At 42.5% G+C, this 24055-nt stretch overlaps 2 protein-coding genes across 4 annotated transcripts in view; one reads left to right on the top strand and one right to left on the bottom strand.

The window, feature by feature from the left end:
- Nucleotides 1-15229, top strand: part of LOC308333418 (transmembrane protein 150A-like) — a 20041-nt gene extending 4812 nt beyond the window's left edge. Inside the window, exons 4-9 of the mRNA XM_080789814.1 lie at nt 1596-1643; nt 3706-3792; nt 6445-6512; nt 9587-9714; nt 12753-12930; nt 13391-15229. Coding sequence (XP_080645940.1) covers nt 1596-1643; nt 3706-3792; nt 6445-6512; nt 9587-9714; nt 12753-12930; nt 13391-13641 — 760 coding nt within the window. The 3' untranslated portion in view covers nt 13642-15229. The remainder of the gene's footprint in view (nt 1-1595; nt 1644-3705; nt 3793-6444; nt 6513-9586; nt 9715-12752; nt 12931-13390) is intronic.
- LOC308333417 (S-adenosylmethionine synthase-like) lies at nt 15184-24055 on the bottom strand (the record flags this gene model as incomplete). Of its 3 annotated transcripts, XR_013965802.1 has the most annotated exons (10): nt 23763-24055; nt 22946-23023; nt 21687-21809; nt 20287-20399; nt 19810-19953; nt 18363-18581; nt 17792-17974; nt 16561-16694; nt 16031-16191; nt 15184-15388 (listed from the first exon to the last, which is right to left on the bottom strand). XR_013965802.1 is itself a non-coding variant. In XM_080789812.1 (9 exons), exons 1-9 carry the CDS (start codon nt 23839-23841, stop codon nt 16089-16091), a joined length of 1176 nt encoding a protein of 391 aa, XP_080645938.1. In that variant the 5' UTR covers nt 23842-24055. The 3 variants fall into 3 exon arrangements, 2 of the variants coding, with proteins under 2 accessions (XP_080645938.1, XP_080645939.1); XM_080789812.1 differs by having other exon boundaries at nt 15184-16191; XM_080789813.1 differs by lacking the exons at nt 15184-15388; nt 16031-16191 and having other exon boundaries at nt 16557-16694.

The following is a 24055-nucleotide window of genomic DNA, read 5'->3' as shown; positions in this document are numbered from 1 at the left end:
ACATGCATTTATGGAAGTTTTCCGTAGTTCAAACAGAGGGGCAAGATAAAAATGGTACCATATTAATATTATCATGAGAATTAACGAGGACCAATTATATGAAGACGGGTTGAAAATGGGTGAAGCCGTCCATTAAATCCTGGAGTGCACCTTCGACCCATTTGATGCAAATCATGGCGCCCGGTGATTGGAACTTTATTCCCTTTTTCAGCAAAGCCGCTTTGATTCCGCGATATTCTCGTCTCTTCAGCATCACCGCATTTGGGTAATCATGGTCAAAATATAGGCGTTTATCTGCGACTTCAATCTTTGTTTGCCATGCTTTCCCGAGGATCATCTCCTTGGTACTGAACTGAAGAAAGTTTATCACGATGGATCTCGGTGGAAACTCTGGTCCTCGTTTCCGGGCTAAGGATCTGTGAGCCCTCTGAATCTGTAGGTCGGTGTCTGGTGGGAGGGAGAGTTCTGAAATCAGCAACTTGCCAATAAACTCCTGGACAGTACTGTCTTTTTCACTATCCTCGACTAAATTATAGACACGCATGTTGTTCCTCCTTGCTCTTCCTTCTAATTCAACCAGGGATTCTTGCAGAACTCGCTGTTGTTCCAGAGAACAGAGCAGAGCTTCTTTTACTTCGCCGTTCCACCTTTCCATCTCTTCGATACGGGCCTCTGCCTCGGCGACTCTTGCGTCTTGCTTCTGGGCTTCTTTTGCGGTGTCCTCAAATCTCTTCGATACATCTTGTCTGAGGTCTTTAAGGTCTGCCATCAGTTATTTTTTTAAATCTTCTTTAAAAGAGGTTATCTCGCTGGTCAGGTCCTTTTTAAAGTCTCTTATTTCTTTGGTGATGTTTTCGAGGGCCTTCTGGAGTAAGTCACCTGTTGCTCCCTCGTTGCCAGCAGCGTGTCCTGCTTCGCCCATTTCGTTGAATTCGGTGGTTTTTTCCCGTATATTTTTCACTGTATGACTCCTTGTGTGTCTCCTCTCGTTCATTCCAAAAGGAGATTTGCAATTACAACATTTAAATTCGTTTTTAGAGAGATTTATGCATTTTACCGGAGAGAGCTGAAAAGTCAAGCGGCCATGTGTTTAGCCACTCCTACCGGAAGTCCTGGAGTGCACCTTCAACTGCTTCATGACTTACTTGACTTATTCTAGACTCGTAGGTGGAGCATACGGTTGCAATCACACCCTGCCAGCGGACTTAGCTTAGATGATGAGTGTGTGTACTCGTATGTGGGATGTGAAAGACTGCCACACAGAGCCTGGCCTGGGATCAATCACATTAACTGCTCTCGTGAAAACCTCAAGTGACAATGCTTTCAGAATTCAAACAGACCATTGATCAGTGACTGAAACAGTAGTCCCTCTACCTGCATAACCTGCCTTGCAGCTTAGCTTAGTATATTATAACAATGTTTTGTTGAGCACACAACACTCAGTAAACAAATATTGTTAGTTCTATACTGGTGGGTGTAACTGCAATGTGCTATACCATAGTTATACACATCAAATTGTCACCCGTGATTCTATCTGGCACGTGAGATAACTGTTAAGCTCTTGAATTAATGATTCTGTTCTGTTATCTTGTCAGATACGCCATGGCCCTATACAACCAACATGTCTGCCCTGTGAATAACTGGTATGTATTCTATGCTTTCTGTCAGTATTGTAATATTGTTCATTTTTAATATATAAATGTCCTTCCGTCCGTGTACAGCTAATCTCCAGCACTGTTGTCCCGGCCGATGCCAAACTCTGCACACATACTCCCTTGATGCCTTGAACAACTAACCTCTGCCCCAAATGTGTCAGAACGTTGGGCACTTGTTCTAGTTCTTATAATGTGTTATGCTGTGTGACGGTCTTCTGACACCTGGCCACTTCTGCTTTCACTACTGACAATATAAAAATCAGAGCCAAGACTAATCATTGCTGCCATTCAGACAATGTGCAATAATGGAGTACTGTCAATGAATAGGAGACTGACTGGATGTATAGGAGACTGACTGGATGTATACTTAGTTCTAACAGTGAACCAAACTCCCAAGAAGTCTGTTTTCCATATTTGCAGTGCCTTCATTAATTTCTGGCTATAACTATATTAATGAATACAAATTGAATTGGGAATATGAGAAACATAATCAGTGGAACACCATCATCAGTTAAACACCATAGCAATCTTTTACATTTTCATACACTGCTTAATCTAAATATTGGAAGTAATTCATGAAGCTTAAAACTGATCAAATCAGGTACATTAAATCTGCTCAGTTTGATGGGGTGATTTTCAGCCAGGTGGATCAAACTCATCAAAAGAATTTAGGATTCTAGGAATCTTGCCTGTCCGTAAAAACCCACTAACTGATTACAATGAATTATTCATCTCCACACAGCAAAGGTTCGAGAAAAGGCAGAAAAACAACTTTTTCCCAGGCGGTATGTTTGTTCAACACTGATTCAGGGAGAGAGGCAAATTGTGGCAGTGGTATAGTCCATCTTTTCTCAGCCTACAACAACACAGCCCCTTGCTAGACTTCCTGGGCAGCTCCCCAGTCAATACAGTGAGGCACCACACAAGTGAGAGGGAAAGGAGGGGGGGGGGGGTGACTGGAGGGAGAGGTTGAAGATGGGGAGTAGGCATTAAGAAAAGTGGCATGGATGGACGGTGGACGCAGAAATGTTAAACTGACAAAGAGAGAAACGAGCTGAGAGAGAAAGAGTGCGAGGGAGGGAGGGAGGGATAGAGATTTGGAATACTGTAAATTGAGATGTTCTAGTAGTAAGGAATGCAAACAGAGTGCGGTTTAAATGAGAGGGGAATAGTAACATGCAAGGAAAGCATTTACATTCAGTAAGGGAATGAATTGATTCATGTGTTAATTGGTATGTGAAAAGTAAACATGGATTAAAATCACCTGCTAGTCTCATCAATCCAAGTCTCCTCCTATCCACAGACCCACCCCAATAGAGACCCAAGTAAGCAGAAGCCAAAACAATTTATACGAATGTTTTGGCGATGTCATAGAAAGGAAGCTCCCTAATACATGCAGTGTGCCAAAGCTATCAGTTGGACTCTTATCAGGAGATGTCTCCATCACTCAGACACCTGCGCCGAGTTTTCTGATTTTGACCTCCCTTACCTCACATCACATCCCTGTTCCATTTCTGCAGCCACAGTCAGGATGTTATAATGTATACTAATTCAAAGCAATGGTTATTTATTCAACTGTACTGAAGAATGGTATCTTTGTCATCTCCATAATAGAATATAAAAAAGTATAGGTATGATACAGTACTATAGCTTAGAAAAGGAAGAAAGACACGGAAACATTTCAGGTCAATTTACTACTGTCCTTTAAGTCAAATAAGAGCCATGATGTGTTAGGTGCAGGATTCTAATGCTGACACATTAACAGAGTTTTACTAAGTGAGTGTGTTTGCTTTGGCTGAACTCTGTTATAGAAATGCATGCTGCGATACAGAGGAGGCATTTAGTGCGTAGGCGTAGGGAGTCAAAATGTAGCCTCAAATGAGGGTAAACATGAGAGTTTTGTAGCACTTTGTAGTACACAGAGAAGTCACTAAATGTGCCAGATGGTCTGTGTAGAGCTCAAAGTAACCAATTTGTCCCCGTAAACCTCATTCCAAAAACTGTGTGTGCGCGTGTGTGTGTGTGTGTGCGTGTGCGTCCGTCCTTATAGGCATTATAATGAGTCTTGTGAGGAGCAGCTTCCATTACAGAGGGGTCCTGTATTATGCTGTACGCTGGACAATGTACCGCTGATCAGGTTTGTGTCAAAGTTAAGACTTCATACTATGCCACTGCAGTGTTTCCTCAGTGTTAACTGACTCAGAGGTAAATTAACTTTGATGTTTCTATTTTTACTTTAATTTATTGTTACTATACTGTACCCTATACCCTAACCCTAACGGTCACATTGGTTTTACTTGAAGCAATGGGAACAATAGTTTCTCTTACTGACTGAGGTATCTTCAGTACTTTAGTATCCGACCTGTATTTCTTATTATTGCATTATATCACTAAATGTGCTATGCACGTTGGGAAGCTGTTCACAGCTGTGCATGCCGTTCCCCCATTGCTTTCACATTTTGCTGCATCCACCTTGATTGCGGAAATCCCATGAAATTATGGATTTCATTTGGACCAAACTGTCGGTTAGAAAGTTGGATACAGTGATTAACTGTTACACATGAAGCATTTTGGGAGCATACACTCGCAGACAAAAAGTAATTTTGCCTGGTCTATTTCCCATTTCTCTTGAAATTGACAGCAGACCCGACTAAGCCTGGAATTTCCTCAATTTAGGGGCAAGGTAGCTTGGCCTTTGGTGTTTTTTCTGCCAGGGCAGCAAGGCAATCGAATAAAACAATGATTTTCAGTCCACAAAAATAATGAGTTGAATTCGAGTGTAAGGAATAATTGTATTTTTACGATGTGCAACGAGTCTATCCATCTAGAAGAGGCTCTGACTGTTTGTATATATGTGTCTTTCTGTCTGCATGTGTTTTTCACATATGTTTTGAAATATGTCACTTTTATTTTATGATCAATGTCGATGGGGCTTTGATCAGGCTGAAACCTTGCCCACATTTGTAGATATGTCATAGACTTGAATGGCAATTGGGATTGGGGTTTTTGGACTTAACATACACACAAAGTCAGTTGTTGTAGCGGTATAGCGTCACTCAAAAATAAATATATGAAATAAATAAACAAATAAAAAGTTTATTTCACAAAACCGGTCACACTGTAGGGGCACAGTGGCTATGGAATTCCTGCCCTGGTACTGTACATGCTATCTAAATCTTTCACATATTGAAACAATTTACACAAGCCTGTCAGCACAAACCTCACGGTAGTTTGTTCTTTTTCCACTGTGCCATATTGGTGCTGTCTAGTTCAGCATTCTGTTCTTTTATTCACACACAGACGGTCGAGGACACCATCATGTGTCCTTCATACCAGGCTCAGAATTGAACCCCGCTCCTTTGGTTATTATGTGCACAGTTTTTCACTTGTCATTCTCCATTAAGAATTCAGAATCTCAACAAATACACTGGTGTCTAAAATCATATTGACAAGAGGCAGAGGAGAAAACGGTGAAATCAGCCATGTGGCACTGGGGCAGCTGCACAGGGTATGAAGGCTGTGGCCGCAGGGCATATCATAGCGAAAACGGTGGCCGTGGCCTTCATGGTCTTAATGGAATTCCTGCTCTGGACACTATCTTCCCATACCCTGAATATGAAGTAAGCACAAATATATGGATAATGTGAGATATGCCCAAACTTGACTTGTCCTGACTAGTAGACCGCCCTGCTGAGAGAGGATATGACCCATTCACCCCAACAGGAAGAGGGGCCTTTGTTTTGTTTCTCGAGAATCCTTGAAATGTCTTTGACATGTCACCACACTGAGGGGCTGTTATGTAAACAATAAATGCCTTCTTCAATGTGAAAAACGTTTACAAAACAGTGAATGGCAGCCTGTCCAAAATGCCATACAAAATGCCATGTCCCTAACTCTAACTAAGCCTAACGGCTAAACTCTAACCTCAAGCTTGTGAGATGTCGGACCACTGGGCAGTCCCGAGCACGTCTGCATGCTTGTTTGTGTACTGTATGTGTTAACTAATTATGCACAGGAGAATCATTGTATCATACACTAAATGGGTTAAAATTGCTCATGCATGTGCCCGCTGGCCTAGTGGTCCAGGCGCATGCCACATATAGGCTCTGGCCTGACAACATGTTGTGTGTTCGAGTCCCGTTCATGACGACCTTGCTGCATGTCTCTCCCCTTCTCTCTCTCTCCCTCTTTCCTGTCTGTCTTCACTGTAACTATCAATAAAGGCACAACAGCCAAAAACAAATCTTTAAAAAAAAAGAAATTGCTCATGCATGTTATGGTTTGCATTTGAGATCCAGCTGAGTGGTCACGTTTTCATTGGCCTTTCTCAAGAGAAGGTTCCCAGCACTCATCTGTTTAAGGTGGCGTCCCTGCCAAACTCCTCCCCAGGGAAACATTTCCTGGACTTTATTTAGTGCCACAAGAACAACTAACTGTTGTCTTTCCATGAAACTTATTTTAAGGCATTTCTGCTATGTTATATTGTATACAGTGGAGGGATGTTTTGGGGGTTTTCTGTTGAGCAACATCTTAACAAGGCTGTATGACAAAGTATATATTAGCAGTAGCGTGAGCTATATCAGGCCCCTTTTCCACCTAAGGGAATAGGGTAGTATAAGCGCAAATGTGCCCCACATCCTCAGCCAGTACAGTACCACTGGAAGACCACTGATCAAATAATAATATGGCTTATTCCGTATTCCCATAAATCCATTAAACCATCAAGATGTTCCACATTACACACTGATTTTATGATTTTCTATTCCCTGCTCTCTTGTTTCCATTGCAGTAAGTGTGGAACACTGCCCCCCGAGAGTTGCTTTTTCAGCCTCATATGCAGTACTGGATCCTTTATAGGTAAGTACACATATTCTTATTAACCCAACATATGCAGGACAGGTGGCAAGTTCTCGAACTTCTAGTTTGGAATTTCTGGTATCATTTCAGAGCTCCAATTTTCCCAGCCCTGAGCACGACTACCATTGTTGTAACAGAGTACCACTCTGTTACTTATGTTGCACAGCATATTGGCACTTTATTAACTTTCACAGTTGTATTTTGCAGTCATGATTTTATTGTTGAATACTGTTTCCTGTTTAGCAGAGATGGCCACTCAGCCAACTAGTTCCACCTGGGGAAATGCTTGGTGATTAACAAACATGAGGGGCAAGTGCAATGTGGGTTATAGCTGCAATATGTTTGGGAAGTGCAATAATGTCTCTCTATCAACCATTTTCATTTCAAGGGCCCCCGGTTTGACCTGAATTAGCCTACGGCCCCCCATTTAATGGCATTTTCTTTCACTGGGACCCCAATATTGTAAAATCAAAGGTAATTTACCTCTGAGAGTGTACAAATGGAACCAAATGGAGCCGTCCATTTAGTTGCATTTGTACACTCAGAGTTACAGACCCATAAGGGTCCATTTGGTTCATAACTATCATTTAGCTGGGGACCCCTGGAACTCCCTCAAGGACCCCCCCACTTTGGGAACCACTGCTCTATAGTACATGCACCTAGTCCTACGGTGCCATCGCCATGTCTGGTGCTGTTCCTGGTTGAATGTGTGCATTTAAGACTTCAGCCTTGTTTTTCCAGCTGTGTCAGTGGTTGCCGCCAGGTCCCTGTGTTCCACATAATCCACTGCCGGGCTTCCTTTCAACTTTTTTTCTTCTTAAATGCACCCTTATGTGTGCCTCCCATGAACTAAAAGCAACAGCCTGGCTGACTGACCACATGGGTAAAGTACTGCAGAGCCTGCTGGCTCTCAGGAAAGGTCCATTTGTGCCAAAACGACAAAACCGCTGTGTTGATCCAGGGTCTGTCTGTTGGTTAGGTTTTTATTTATTTAAAATTCACTTTACAAAACTCTTTCAAGCATTGCCGGAATTTAGTATTCAGCACAAATAAATATGGTATGCATTATGTATGTATGCATTAGGTATGGCCCTATGGTTAGGCTATTGGCATTTAACAATGCAATAGACTCTATTTATAGAACCCATTTTCATACACATATACACTATTGAATAGGGTATTATGTGTATGAAAATGGGTTATATTACCCTCACCTTTTGCACATATTCTGCCATTTTCAATTGTATGTATTCCCAAAATGGTACGATCAGGGTTGCAAATCTTTTGTCATTTAAACCTGTTCCTTACCGTGGTCAGAGACACAGGTTTCATCAAAGTGATAATTACATAACAGTATTATGGTGCAGTACACACTTAATGCCCCCCATGGATAATTTGGTTTGTTTGAACAGTGCTTTCTGACATTGTCATGTAGAGGTTCAGAGGAACTGGGGTTGAATGGAGCAGCTGGCGATCACGTACAACAATCACCCAACAAACAGTGGAAAAAAAAGAAGAGGTTTACAATTTATGCATTTATCAGACTCTTATCCAGAGCGACTTACAAAGTGATTTGGTGGTGTTTTAAAACATTGAACTGTCCACTGCAGAATTGAGGTTAGCAGTGTGTCTGAACTCTGAAGTATCACTTACTGTGCATGTATCTGTTGTTTGTCATTCATTCCATGTGAGCGCCGAGTATGGTACATCTCACCAGGGTACACCTGTTTGTTATAGGTTTTCAGAGGAAACTTGAGAACATTTAAGTCCATTAACCTGTCTCTCTTGAGTTGCTTTCTGTGTGCGTCACTTACCTCACAACTTTGCTGTTAACACCCAGTGAGTGTGTTCAAACAACCAAGACATTATTTCAAACAGATCCAGGCAATGTTTATAGTGTAATACACAGATAGTTCATTTGAAATATCTATTCATTCCATCCTATTAAAACGTTTATCTATTTGTCAAGCATTATCATGTACTCATTTTTCATTGGGAAGTAATTTGGCAACTTGAAGAAAAGTATGTGAAATTTATAGTTTTGACCCTGAGCATTGTAGCAAACACGGAGTGGTGTCATCAATTCCTGGTTGACCTGCTGTTAATTCAGGATAAAGGTCAGATGTCAACACAAGTACAAGGTCACATTTATTGAAATCTAGACATGAAGCCTCCATATTTGTTTCCAAACACTGATTTTGTGTGTTGTACTTTCTTGAAGCATTTGAGGTGTGCACACATGAGAATCCTTGGAAATTTCCCCTGTGACTTCAAAGGTCTCCCTCTCTTATTTCCCACCCTCACAAACAATGCTTAGTTTATACAGCGCTTGTGATACAGTTTGTTTTACTCCGAGATGTGGCGCTAGCTGAGACTAAAAGAATGATAATGGTCGGAACCCCGCAGACCACAAAGTAGACCTGCAGTGATTCCGAAATTGGCCAGCGTTCCTTTTTTTTGCTGTATTGACAATGTGAACACTAGAACACGGATTCTCGCTAGATGTGAACAGCTTGTCCATCACTTTAAGAGTTGTGGGAGAATGGCATGCTGCTCTTGGAAGTGTTTTGAGAAGCTGCTCCAAAGTTTGATGCGCCTGTTTGGTAAACAGTCACTTCTCAGTTCCCTGCAACATCATCCTGCCACGTTTTTGCCACAGCCATGCTCTTCTGTCATAAAAATCCATCCATCCATCCTATACTGGGGGTTTCAAGCAAGGGAGTAAATGGGGATGAGGACTGCTGATCTCACTGCTGTTTGATGTTGATGTTGATGTTGAGTATGTCCTTTTTGGTGTACTTGTTACTGACTGAGTGATTCATTCATCCGTAACAGAAATTGGTGACAATGGGAACCGCCGAATCTTTTAGACACAAGGGAAAAGTGCAGAGGAGTACCACTCCAAAATACACTTAAAGCCAGTGTAGTCACAATTCCTGGAGGAAAACACATTGAGGATGGCCATTGGCCAATGTGCTTGACGATGTAGCAAACGATTGACAGAATATTGCACTCTCTCTCTCTCTCTCTCTCTCTCTCTCTCTCTCTCTCTCTCCTTTCACCTGTCGATCCAGTGATGCTGATTGGCTTGCTGCGCTATGCCCACGTCATAGAGAAGCACCAGAACTGTGTTCTGAACACGGCAGGCCTCTCCATGGGCTGGATCTGTGCTGCAGGACTCATCATGGTGGGAAACTTCCAGGTAAGACAGAGGCTTTCCATGTGTGGTTATGTACACTGAGTATCCTCCTCACCCTGAAGTTGCCATTTTCAACTGCACCCTCCCGCCTGTAATGGAGCAAGATGTTCCACAATAACTTGGCCAATGTCATTGGACAGTAAAATAAGCAATATGTTCTCATTACAATGTAAACATTCAATTATATAATATTGATAAGGGTCACAGATCATCGTGATCTGTGATCCGTTTTTTTTACAGCCTGCTATTATTTGGGGGGGAAAGGGGCACCCCCCCCTGCACGTGCCTTCCTGCTTTGTCGCAGGCAGTAATGCACGGAATGTAAACAGCAGCACGTGGCTTCCCTGGACGCACGTGCAGTAACATAATGGATACTCGCAATACGGCTTTTGATTTAGATACTCTGTATCAAATGTCAATTTCTATAGCCTACATCTTCGTATCAACCGCCTTAATCGCCCACTTAAAAAACAAAACAAGAGGACGCTTGTATTGGATGGCCGGTTTATATGTGCTTTTTTAAAGCCACCACCCATGCTATTAGATGATTTACAGTAGTTTCAAATTTGGTACAATGCAGAGATGTCGTCATTAAATCATAATCTCTGAGTGGAAGAATGTTAGAGGGCAGGGGAAAAAAATCTTCTCCCTTTGGATGGTATATCTCTGCTGCAGTGCAAACATGTACCTGCAAAACTGGGAACAGCACTCCAATCTGTTGCAGTGTCTTTGAAATAAAACAATAGGTTATTACCATTTGAAATATAGCTGCAAGCAGCGATAAGACGGGGCCAAGCAATAAGAAAAATCACACCCATGTGAACTGAACGGTGCAGACTGCTCAACAACACCGCTGGCTGGCTGCAGTTATAGTGCTCAGTGTTGCAGCTGTTCCTACCCCATACAGTCAGTAAGACAGACAGACAGCCATGGTTTGGCCTGGAGCGCTGACAAGAAATTATTAAAAAGTCTAAATAGTGGGTCATCTGATATTGGCAAGTTTCAGGAAAACCGACTGCACGGTTAAGGCAAAACTGCAATTGTTGGTGGAAGAAGAAGAAGAAGAAGAACAGACCATTATACCTTTGGGCTTGGGCCCTTAATTAAAACTGATGCTGCTGAGAAAGGGTATTGTGTGGGATTTTTGTTCACGATAGCTTCAAATGAAAACATGATGAAAGCATCCTTTCAGTCCTACATATGGTCCTGCTGGTGGAACTGGTCATCTTGGATCCAGTTTTGCCTCTTTTTTCTTGTGACTCTTTGTGGGGCTTCCAAGCAAATCTTCCTTGATGTTCTGCTTGGAATTGGTCTGACAGCAGTAGCAAGGTCTTGTAAACAAGAGGTTCAGCATTTCGACCGGGTGTCACTGTGTTCTGGCTAGCTCTCAATACCATTTAGAGGAGGTCACGTCGAGAATATTTCCTCTGGGTGGCCGTCTCGTTCTGAACTCCGCCCGGAATATAATATAAACACCATACCACTACCAAACAAATCTGCACCAAGGGTTTGAAGGTGTGGATCATGCCCTTGATTTCTTGTAGCCAGCCATCACCAGTGTTTTGAATAGAGTACAAGGAATGGAACAAGGGAATGGAAAAGGGGGGAAATGTGAACATTGTGCAAGGTTGAAGACCAGGCATTCTGAATCAGTTGAATGGGTTTGGGTGAGCCTGCCGACAGATCAGGAAGGCTAGAATTGTGTGTGCGTGCGTGCGTGCGTGCGTGCGTGCGTGCGTGCGTGCGTGCGTGTGTGCGTGCGCAGCAGCAGTGTGGCGGCTCAGATTCCTCCCGGTCTGTCTGCACACGCCTGGATCTCATCAAGTAAACAATCCTACAGCTGTAGGGGGTTGTCCCACCATTTATCTACTCCTTCAACCACGTGTGCACACACACACACACACACACACTTGAACTACAATTCCAGCCTCTGTCCTCTTCCTGCTTGCTCCTAACTGGTTGACAGGGGCTCCTCCCTGTGGTAGCAGGAAGGGGCTACTACACTACAGTAGCTCCCTCTTACATAACGAGACCCTCTGTGCATGTCTGTCTGTAAGTAAACACGGCACAGACTAATGCATATAAATACACCTTGACACCAAGTGTTCTGCTGACGCAATAAACAGACAAACTCAAGGCCAGTGTTGTCTGACTGTGTTTCCGAAACGGAAGTCCGGAAATTGAATAAAACTTCTTGAAGAATTCATGAATGAGATGCTGATAGAAGCGGTATTAGTGTGCTGGGTGAAGGGGTGTAACAGTTAATCAAACATCAATTTAATTAATTTATGTAATTATAACAAAACGTAATTATACAGTAGCTTGCGAATTACCGGTAGATTAATTGATCAATGCCCTAGGCCTAGTGGATGGCTAAATTGTAGCTATCTATATTCTGTGAAGCGGAGATGTATATGATAGTTCTGTTCTGTTTTTTTTACATGTGGGTCACCTCTTCCGAATCCTGCCTTTAAAGGACGTCTTGTAACCCCCATTAGCACCCATTCCACAAGGTTTCATAACTATGGGCTGAGGTCACTAAAGTTGATAATTCGCCTCTATTTTGCAATGACTGGTGATGTACTGTATGCATGAAGCACAGCAGAACAAAGATGTTCTTTTTGCTTCTTCTCTGTCATTAGTGAGACGGAACATCTGTGTGTGACTCCTACAGTTCACTCCTCCTACAGTTACTAGACCTAGTGTCAGCTGAATAGCAGAGGTTATCGTGTGTGTGTGTGTGTGTGTGTGTGTGTGTGTGTGTGTGCGCGTGGCTGCATGCGGCACCTTTCCTAACCTTTCTGTTTTACAAAAAGAAAAATTGAGAGGAAAATGTACAGTAGGGTACAACCAAAATGAGTAAGGGTTACCTCTTACCAGACAATGTAAACTTGAAGATTAGAGAGAGAGAGAGAGAGAGTGAGAGTGTGCATGGACAAGTTTGGACATTACCAATTGAAGCCGAGCGATTACACTCCCTTGGCTCCAAAATCAGTTCCGTTTTGTCTTTGTTTAATTGAAGACAATTCTGTGCCCTATAGGTGGATTACGCCAAGGTGCTGCACTACGTTGGAGCCGGAGTGGCCTTCCCCACCAGCATCCTGTTTGTGTGCGTTCAGTCAGCCCTGACCTACAGGCTGGCCAAGACCCAGGAGGAGTACCTCGTTGGACACCTTCGCCTGGGGATGTCCCTGCTCGCCCTCATCGCCCTGGTGCTTAGTATCCTTCCTTCAAATGGCAAACTGAAGTCTTCCACAAGACTGATGTTGGGATTGGAATCGGAAGAATTTGCCCTCTGCATTTACTAGTGTCGGTCAGGAATGAACAATACGGTTACGGTTGCAATTACAACATCAATAAAGTAGCAAGTGATGATCGTGACTAATGACTATGGATTGCACAATCTTGATTGTAACAATTCTTTGATCATAAATTGACAACAAGCAATGGCCTTCAATTGCGTGTTGGTTATTATGTGTTGCGTTGACCCCTGCTGGAGAAAGACATGTTGCGTCAAGTATTTTTGTGTGTGTGTGTGTGCGTGTGTGTGTGTGTGTGTGTGTGTGTGTGTGTGTGTGTGTGTGTGTGTGTGTGTGTGAGTACAGAATGTACTGTATCTATCTCTCGTCTGTGTGTGTGGTTATTATCTGTTGTTGTCCTTAACTCCCTCCCTCCCCAGGCGGAGTTTTCTTTGTCCAGGACAGCGTCTCGCTGCAGCACACCTCGGCCATCTTCGAGTGGATCTTCTGCATGCTCATCATGCTCTTCTACGGGACCTTTGCGTTTGAGTTTGGGGACATGTCCGGGGACACGCTGATGGTGTTGTCCAGAGGAGGCGGCGGGGGCCCCGTCTTCTCCAGCTCTGACCACAAGGCGGATGTTGGGGGAGGGCCAAACCCCTGTCAGCCGGACAATTTGGCTATTCTGTGAGCTAACCTAACCACCAGGCACATTGCCTCTGACCAACCATGTGTCCACTAGAGAGTGATTGATGGACAAAAACGAGACCAATCGCAGGCCATCTTGAGGATAGAGGAGCTGACACAGTGGTTAATGAGTATTAACCACTTTGTTGTACAATGGAGTCACTCAAAAATGGATGAAAATACTGTTGCTGATCTACGAGGCCAAATTGGAGATATGCTACTTTTGCTGTTTTTGGAAAATGTTTAACGGTCCCTGGAATCAAAATATGGACGGCAGGTGTAAAATGGTTAAGCTGATACACTACAGTATGTCCTCTATATTGATTCAGGGCACCTAAGTATTGTACACAACTATGGCACAAGGCTGTTGTAAGCCTTCATAATGATCCAAGAATTCCATGTGATGCTATGTGATTATGCTGTTCTGTAATAACACAGGCAAGCATGGAAACACATCGCACACATTGTCGTTTGTTACTAGTGCCTTTTGTAAGACAACTAATAATGGCAGTATATGAATGATAATGTGCGTGTGCGCGCACACACACACGCCGTCGCCTATACTTTGTTGATCCTTTTCATCAAATTTATACTGTCACAACAAAAGTGATGTTTTTTCAACTGTTCGGCGAACACAGCAATCATTTTTGAATTGTGGACTAAACTAGCATATCAGTACCTTTAGGGTATTTCATTATACAGCAGAATGTCAAAGGTTCAAAGTTGGCATTTGTTCTAAAGCTTGGACTCAGACACGCCCAAAGACACACATTTGCTTTTTCTCAGGAAATTCCAAATACCGTTGTATCATTTTGTGCCTTAAAAAGGGAAAGATCAATCATACCTAATTACAAGGAGTAGTTATGTGCCAAGAGTTATTTACTTCATATAAATATTTTCTTAAAAGTTATGTACTGTATGTTACAATATGCTGCTTTTTCTTTATTTTCTTCTCCCAATTTAGCCATTATGCCAATTCCCAGATTTGCTGAGAGCAGTGAGAGGTACACTCGAGCAACCTGCAGGAGTCACTAGTGCAGCAACAAAGGACTCCCTCCCCATCTGGCTTCCTACACTCAAAAGTTCGTTGTTTTACCCCTTAGCAGTGAGCACCCTACGTTGCTTGTTCTGATGGAAGAAATTATATGCTGACATAGTTTTATAACCAAGGGCCGATGTTTCAATGTTATGATGTATATTATATGTATCAAAATTAAGGCAGTCTCTCAATTTGAGACCCAAGTAGTTGTCTCAGCTTTTACCTTAGTTCTACTGTATATTTTGCTGTTTAACTTCCATTCCTGTGCTAAGAAGAAGTGAGCAAACTTATAACAGCCTTTTGGTGAAAGAAATCTCCTCTGCTGCTTAACTCTGACCAAACTAGAGGAGTGAATCTGTGCTGTATCTGATCTGTTCTCCTACGAGGAAAGTTAATAACTCTATGCTGTCTGACATAAAGGCAAAATTATGTTAAGACATTTGTTTGCCATTTGTGTTTTGCTGGACCAGGCCACATATTTTCAAGAGAATGGAGAAATATACTGTGTTCGCTTTTTACAATGTTTTATTGTTCATAAAGGATATTTACATTTTCTTCTAGCTCTGTTGACAAATGGTGGGTAATGGACTCAATGTGACCAGCTTTTAGGAAAGGAATGATATGACTGCACATGACGCACATTTTTCCTCAGTTTCTCCCTTTGATGAATTGACTTTGAAATAACATTTAATACCGTAGTGTAGATATCCAGCTGAAATGGAAAAAAAAACATTAAACAGACCAGATACAGGTTTTTGTTAAACCGTTAAGACACTGTAGTGGTTCTGGTTCTAATAACTCTGTTAGAAATACAGGGTTATCCCGATTTGGTCATTGGCTTAATAATGCAAGGTAGTGTTTTAACAGGTAAGCACAGTGGTATCTACCTACAACATTCTGAACTATTTAAACTGTCTCACTTATTGCTAAAGCTTTTAAAACAACCTGGGAAAGCTGCACTGGAAAATTAAGACGTGCACGTATCAAACTGCACGTGCCGGTTTCTACACTGTATTCTGTTAAAACATAATCACATGTAGGCCTCTTTGCCAATGTTCACAGTTATTATGTCATTAACAAGGCACTATGTCGTCCCCGACGCAGTCCGTCCTTATGACTGATTTGTCTGGGAGGTTGCGCCCCATTGCGATCCATCATACCTCCCACTTCCACTGTCGCCCCCTCACTCTTACTGGGTTACTGCAGCATGAGGATAGCCATCTACTGTGTGTAGCTTGTTTGACGCTCATCACACGCACGCACGTACATATACACACACACACACACACACACACACACACACACACACAGAGCACCAAAACAGCTACATATGTAGCTTTTGTCTCGCACTCACCACACACAGTATAAAGGGACAGCCCGTATTCACAGTCAACACCGATAAGACACAAAGACTAGAGGTTGAGGTTCTTGGGGATCTCCCAGGGGAAGTCCTTTCTACCAAAGTGACCATAGCAGGCTGTCTTCTGGTAGATTGGCCTCTTCAGATCCAGATCTCTGCAACGAAATCCATCAACAGTTATTACAGTATGTAACAAAATATAAACCACTTAAACCCCAATATAGTCTACTACTTGGTTGACTGGTGTCTCCAGCTGGGGGACTATACTTCGTCCACTCCTTTTTCCCCCCTCTACACTAAATCTCTTGACAAAAATGCCTACAGGCATGTCTTGGTAAAAATATCTACAAGCTCGCAGCGCATCATGTTGCGAGCTTGCAATTTATGCCGAATGTTTGCCCCAGTAAAAGGGACACGAGGGTTCATGGGGTTAATCAACTTGTACGGCATCTAACAATTTGCATACTAGAGAAAATGGGAATGCATATGAATCCACAACACAAGAGTATCCGCGCATCAGTCACCTAATGATGACCCCAGGCCTGAGGTCAAAGTTTTTGTTGACGATGTGAAGCAGCTCTTTTTCACTCATCTGGGACGAGCCGTAGGTGAACAGAGAGATGGACAGAGGATGGGCCACTCCGATCGCGTAAGCCACCTGAACACAGATAGATACAAGAGGCAGCACATGTGGGTACTCAGGTGAAGGGCAGAATAGCAGTTCTGCAGTTGAGCCCACTTTACCAATGCCTGCATTTAGCAACTGTACAGTAGTATGCATGCTAACTACCAATACCATACCACTACCAACCTCCACCACCGCAGCATGCGATAATTGTGTTTGCCAGACGCGGGTTAGGGTTAGGGTTTTGTTTAACGATATTTGTTTTAAGAATATTTCGATTTTTATCGAACGATGGCTTCCATTTTCGCATTGCAACTTTTCAGGAATAGAAAGCCTGCAGTTTCTATTAGCTTGGATTCCCCATCGATGATGTCACTGGAGGACTTGAACTGCCCACAGCCCTCCTATGATACACAGACCGAGTAGAAAAATATGGTGCTATTTTATCCTATTTAGTATCCTATATCCTATTAGTGAGGACCAATTATATGAAGATAGGTTTGAAAAGTGGTGAAGTGAACATTTTAAAATGGTGAACCTGAGCTGAAGTCGTAATATTTTTTTGTTTTTGAGTAAAGTTTGGTAATTACTGTGGTCATTTTAAACCTGGCTTAAAGCATATCTTTTCATGGCAGAGCACCCATCCCAAGTTTAGTGGAAGTGCCCATTGTTTCACAGATCTAGTACTGTATATACCTACAGTATTTTTACCTGATAATGTATGACTGAGGCACCCACGGTTTGCACATCTCAATTCTTGTAAGAGTGACAAATAACAGAGGTGGACGTGTTGACCTAAATAAGAAGAATTCCATAGATTTTCCTAGAATAGCTCGCAATATATGGTCCAAGTAAAAAGTGAAGCACACAAACATGGAAAAGCAACCCCAGTGAATTAATACCAAACACAAAATTTCCTTGCACAATAACAATAATTAACAATAAACAACTGATATTGTTGGGCTTAAGCTGTTGTAAGGCTCTCACAGTACACAAATTCATGTTTTTTTATATAGATTTATATTGCATCTTTCAATACTACTCTATATGGATGATGTTGTAGGTGCTATGTAAATCAAATGTATTGTTATAGTAACCTACTGAGTACTAAGTCCTTCTTGTAGGCCTACCTGCACCAGCACTCTCCTGCAAAGGTTGGCCTTGACCAGAGACTTGGCCACCCAGCGGGCAGCATAGGCAGCCGAACGGTCCACCTTGGTGCAGTCTTTCCCAGAGAAGGCCCCCCCACCGTGCGCCCCCCAGCCCCCATATGTGTCCACGATTATCTTTCTACCAGTCACACCAGCATCACCCTGCCAGAAAACAACACAGATTTTCACAAACAAGTAAGTAAACATGTGTGGCGTTTTTCCCTGACACTTCTCTCTAACCACCAGTAGAAGGAGCCAAATATCAGGACAGCGTCCCTTTAAAAACAGCCATTTACAAAAACGAAGTCAGCACACTGTATAATAAATCTCCCAGTCAAAGCTCTGATTCTGATGAAGAGGTTAGGAACCACTGTTCTAGGAATAGGATCTAAAAACCACTGTTCTAGGACTAGGATCTTTAATAGATCCTAGTCCTAGAACAGTAACCTTTTCACGGGCAACACTTTCAGACATGATATTATCATGTCTGAAAGCGTTGCCCCATTCCTTTTTCGAAAAGCCATTCCATGTGGAGGGAGACCTTTTTTACCTGGGGTCCGCCGATGACAAAGCGCCCGCTGGGCTGCAGGTGGTAGACGGTGTTCTCATCCAGGTACTTGGGCGGAACCACGGCCATAATGACTTTCTCCTTCAGCACCTGCTTCTGCTCGTCCAGACTTATGTAGTCGTCATGCTGCGTTGAGACCACCACGGTGTGTACCCTCTTGGGGATCACAGCACCATCTTCCTGGGTATAATGAACTGTCACCTAACAGAGAATGGCAGAGGAAAGTAAATGAATAAATAAGAGCAGTGTGAGCTGGACAGAGAAACGGAGGTGGTTAGATATGAAGCCAGGAAGACCTTTTTTTGAGCTAAAAGTGAGTACTAGTACTTTACAGCAGGTACATAATTTTCCTTTTTGTTATTTCGTTTTTAAGCATTTTTACTAGTGCCAGAACTGTTCCGTACGTACGGTTTAAAAGTAGGCCTACTGTACATCCAGGCCGACGGGCCATTTATAATATCAACTCCTGCTGGGTCCTCATGCTTGAGCAGAAGAAGTTTGCTTGGAACTCGATGGGGGCGATACAAAAAAAGGTCCTACTGTAGATACCACTTTTTGCCCAATGGAAAACGGGTATACCTATACCATTCCAGTGGAAAAGTGCCATTAGGTTAAGGACCCTGTTGTGTTTAGACTTTGAAATGTATAAACATTTTCAACACATTTTCACAGGCGGGTTTAGGGACATGGCCTAGACTCGTGCCAAGATGACATGTGGCACGTTTGACTTGGCTGCTGTTCAACAGAAGAACCTCCAAATAGCACCTAGGGGTGTCTGCTTCCATAGAGAGAAATCTGTTTTCAGGTCAGAGCAATATGTTGTGAAGTGACAGAGTAGTGGACTCAGGGCACAGGGGGACCAATACAGCTTGATTAACCATTATGGGAGACTGTGGTGGTTGGTGGGTGGAGAGTTTTGAGGAAGTTCCTCTCACAAAGTCTTCGGCCAGCATTTTCTGGTTTCTGTCGGTATGCAGGCCTCTCTACACCCCTAACTCGTGGTGTAAAGTAATACTCATGACGACTACAGCTGGCAGATATTCAATTTCACTTGATGTAATGTATATCGCATATACAAATAAATGTGACTTGACGTGTGGTTTCATATGAAAGGCACTGCAGGAGAATGCAGAATAATCAGAGGTATACTGTATTGAACTGTATTTATGGTGTTTATTTTTGAAGGGCGCTAGCCCCTCCTATATACAGGTTTAATGTTTGTTTAGTCACTAACACAAACATTAAATGCCATTAACAATAAAGAGAGTTTAATCACCATTACATCACCATATCATAGCAACATGAGTTAGACTTTAATATATTAGCGCCCCTCACTTCACACGGGTGTGATTTTTTTTTTTACAAATAAGAATTAGGTCTGCTAATATGCAGTTGTTTCAGAGGCAGTACAGGTGTATCATGATCGTACCTGTGTCTTGGAGTCTGGGCGTAGCCAAGGGATCGTCCCGTTCCGCCTCAGTTCGGCCATCTTGGCGTTGAGTTTGTGGGCGAGGACAATGGTGAGGGGCATGCACTCCTCTGTCTCATCTGTAGCGTAGCCAAACATCAGGCCCTGTGGATGTGGAGAGGTAACAGCTCAGCATTGACAACATTATTACGTTCAGGACATTGCAGTGCTATTTGACACGGTTGGTGCCACTATTCAACACCAAAACAAACAACCGTGCTGTTTTTGCATTGTATGCATAATGCCCCCTAGGAGGGCCTGGTCGTTTACATATCTAGATATGTAAACGTGATTTCCATGTTCAGAGATGAAAGTCTGCCTGTTGGACTGTAGCAACTCTTGATACGCCCCTGTGGCGTTGTCCTGAATAACATCATCATAACAACGTGACTTGTCTGAAATAGGAGGGGCATGCAGGTGAAAAGGTTGTGTGACTACCTGGTCGCCTGCACCAATGTCATTCTCATCTCTGTCAACATGAACCCCCTGGGCTATATCAGGGGACTGCTGTTCCAGAGCCACCAGCACATTGCAGGTCTTATAATCAAATCCTGGAGAGAGAGAGAGAGAGAGAGAGAGAGAGAGAGAGAGAGAGAGAGAGAGAGAGAGAGAGAGAGATTTTTGCATAAAACAGAATGTTCACTCTGACAACCTGGACAGTATGGTAAACTCAGTGAAAAATATACAATATGTACAGCTTTTGTCCCCAAACGTCTCATATTTGCCATTGACAATGAAAGGATATATTAGGTCATATGTGCCTCAAATATGACGTAAATTTGTTTAAACACAAACATTAAATGCCATTGACAATGAAGGGAAGATTTACATCATATGTAGACGAGCAAATCACATGACCAACCAATCACATGAATTCAGTTGTTCATGAGATTATGTATGATGATATATAATGATAAAAGAGCGCCCCTCACTTCACACGGGTGTGATTTTTTTATTTAATATCACTGGAGAAATATCTGTATCATTCACAATGATTTGAGCATTCTGAAAATAAAGTATAAAGAGTAATTAATAACTAGCTTTCAGGGGCTGCATTTTCTATCGGGAGGGGATGTGTTGCCCTTGCCCTGAAGATAGTATGATGCTTTTGAATATTCATACACATAATATATTTTAATCTCTTACTCATCTTTTGGGAAATACTGAAAGGTAACTGCTTCGTATCTTCATTCACAGAGAAAAATCCAATATGCTTTGAAACATTGCTTCTGGGGTGCTTTGATCACCAACAGCAAGACTTGGCTCGTTCATTTGGTAAATCTTGGCAATATAACAGTGCTATTGATGTTGTTTTCATGTATGGTATCGGCATTGCCTGTCCTACAGTACCTTGGCCAGTACAGTACTACGACACAGTGACACACTGGCTAATCACATACAGTATTGTATAGATAACAGCCAAAGTACATTTCCCCCTCAGGCAGTTGCTGTCTACTAGCCAAGCAATACGATTCCCTCCAAGTGTCACAAAGGACGCAAAGCCTTAGCTTAAGAACAGCATTATGACTGGGTCACTCACTGCCTGTGAGGTTTGCTGAATCACATACCCAATTTAACCTCAGAAACATAACATACCGGTAGGCTACTTATTTTGATTATATAAATATATTCATATATTAGACAAATAATATAATCTGTGGAGAGACACTTGTTTCAAATTAATTGTCCACTACTTGCTGTAATTTAGAACAGGACCATATCTACTACAGGTGTGCAGATGTGACTGACAAAATGTTGGAAAATGCCAGCTCTGAAAGAAAGACCAAAGAAAAACCAAAACCAACAAAACAAATAAGGCTGAGATTCTAAAACGGCACCTTTTTCGGAGTTGTCGTAGCCGATGTCACGGATGGTCTCCCTCACCACCGTCTGGTAATCCACGTGGGCCCGTGATGTGATCTCACCACACAGCAACACCATGCCTGTCTTACACACCGTCTCTGTTTCGCCCAAACATAACAATCAATGTTATGCAGTGGTGGAAAAAGTGCTCAGTTGTTTTAATTAAGTAAAAGTATCAATACTGCAGTGTAGAACTATACTCTGTTACAAGTAATAGTCCGGAATTCAAAATGCACTTGAGTAAAAGTACAAAGGTATTGGCATCAAAATGTACTTAAAGTGCCAAAAGTAGAAAGTACTCACAATGCAGATTGTCCCATTAAAAAAAAAGATATAGCAGATCTACAAACTCATGTGTAGCATCGCAACGCAACGTGTATAAATGTGAACCATCTTCTACAGCACATACGTTTCTAGTGATTGTACTTAGAACATGTTATGAAGTTATTTTATTTTGCAAACATGAAGCATGAAGCTTTTATCTGTAGCAGTGAAGTTGAATGGGGGTCATGTTTCCCCTGTCCCATTAAATCTTTTTGCTTGTACGTCTGTTAGCAAAATGTATGAAGTCTTTTTGTTTGTGTGTCGGTGGAAAGGTTTATCATGGGACAAGAAGTAGCCTAAGAAGTGATTAACGTTTAACATTGATAGGCTGGAACATGGCTTTTCAAAAAAAGAGCATACTGCAACTTCAGAACAGATTAATGTAGAACAGATTATTGTAATCCCATAACTTTGAAGAAAGGGGCAAGGAAGAACTGATTGGCTATGTTTTTGTAATGTCTTCAAAGGAGGCCTTAATGTGAGATGTCACCCCCCCCCCCCCCCCCCCATCATGCCCACTTTCAGATCCTATGATAATTCGTGAGGCAAAGATTGGTTTTGATGCAAAAAGACTTAATAATCTTGGTGAAGTAGTAGATTTATCTAGCCTACTACTGTACCTATACAGTACTATACGTAGTTTAGTTGCTAGAGCATTAAGCAAATACTACATAGATTTTCAATACATTCCTGTGGTGGCCAGATAACTTTGAAAACAGACACTGGGAAGCAACAGGTCTCAGGTTTGATTCCTGGTCCTGGTCCTGTGTCTACAGTAGGTGTCCCTGAACAAGATACTTAACCCTTAACTACTGGATGAAGCTGAAGACGGAATCCCCCCCAGTGGGTTGTAAGGTCCATTATTATTGTATGCAAACCGCTCCGCTGCCCTCCACTTATTGTTACTCACCACAGGCCACCTTGGCATCTGGGTCCTGTTTCAGGTGTGCATCCAGCACAGCATCACTGATCTGGTCACATATCTTATCTGGAAAACAGATTACTGTGCTGTCAAAGGGAGCTATACGCAGTTACTCACATCGACTGTGGGTGCTGGGATTTGTGTTTTACCTGTACATAACTCGCATTCTTTTCAATTCATTACTACGTTGCTTTGTTGCCTGTCGTTTTACTTCACATTTCGAAGATCTCATCTTCTCAGTTACTGCTCTGGTTTCAGGCCTTCCATCAGAGTATTATTTGAGTTTGCAGTAGCTACAGTCCTAAGAATAGCCTTGGTTTGGGTGCATGCATACTGTAACTGTAGCGTGCATGGACTCCAGTGTAAGGCAAGTCCATCAAAATCTATACAGTGGAATGCTCTCGGAGACTGAGATAAATGCAATATACTGTATTTATGCTGTAAATCAATGACAGATAAAAGTGTCAGTGGTATGTGTACTATAATGTCGTCCACACAAAGTGCACTTCACTGCCATGCGTACCTCCATGATGTGTGTGTGGCCATGTCCACATGCACCCAGTAATCTCCAGGCAGGGAACCACACATTCCACAAGTACAAAATCTAAGAAAAGGGCAGAGTGCAACTGCTTCGACCTTTTCGCGTCCGTTTGTTTGACATTTGACATTCTCTTGTGTGGTACATGACATGTCTTCTTCCTTCACATAACACTGATTCTGTTGCAGATGCAAAAAACTGCAGATCTGTGTGGATGGATGCAACCCTTCTGAGGGAGCTCCAAAATGTCAGGTTCTGTATACTCACCCGGGTGTCCCTCGCCCACAGACTCCGATGTGAACATGAAGGAGCCGTCGTGTTGAAGCGGGTCATACATCCCATTCATCCTGTCAACTACAAGCAGTTCCACAAGAGAAAGTAAGTATAGAAACGCAGGTGGTGACAAGTCCTGGGAGGTGGGCACCTTGTGTAAGGAAGCGGGCCCTTGTATATCCTTACACCAAGAGAGGGTAGGATAAGAGGATGGAACCTGAAATGAAGGAGACTGTGCCTGCTGCTCGGCTCCGGGACAAATTCACAGTCCAGAAGCACATGAGCCT

Source organism: Protomyctophum bolini (assembly GCF_963924005.1).
Source record: "Protomyctophum bolini genome assembly, chromosome: 18".
Classification (NCBI taxonomy): Eukaryota; Metazoa; Chordata; class Actinopteri; order Myctophiformes; family Myctophidae; genus Protomyctophum; species Protomyctophum bolini.
This window is presented reverse-complemented; position numbering and strand designations above follow the sequence as displayed.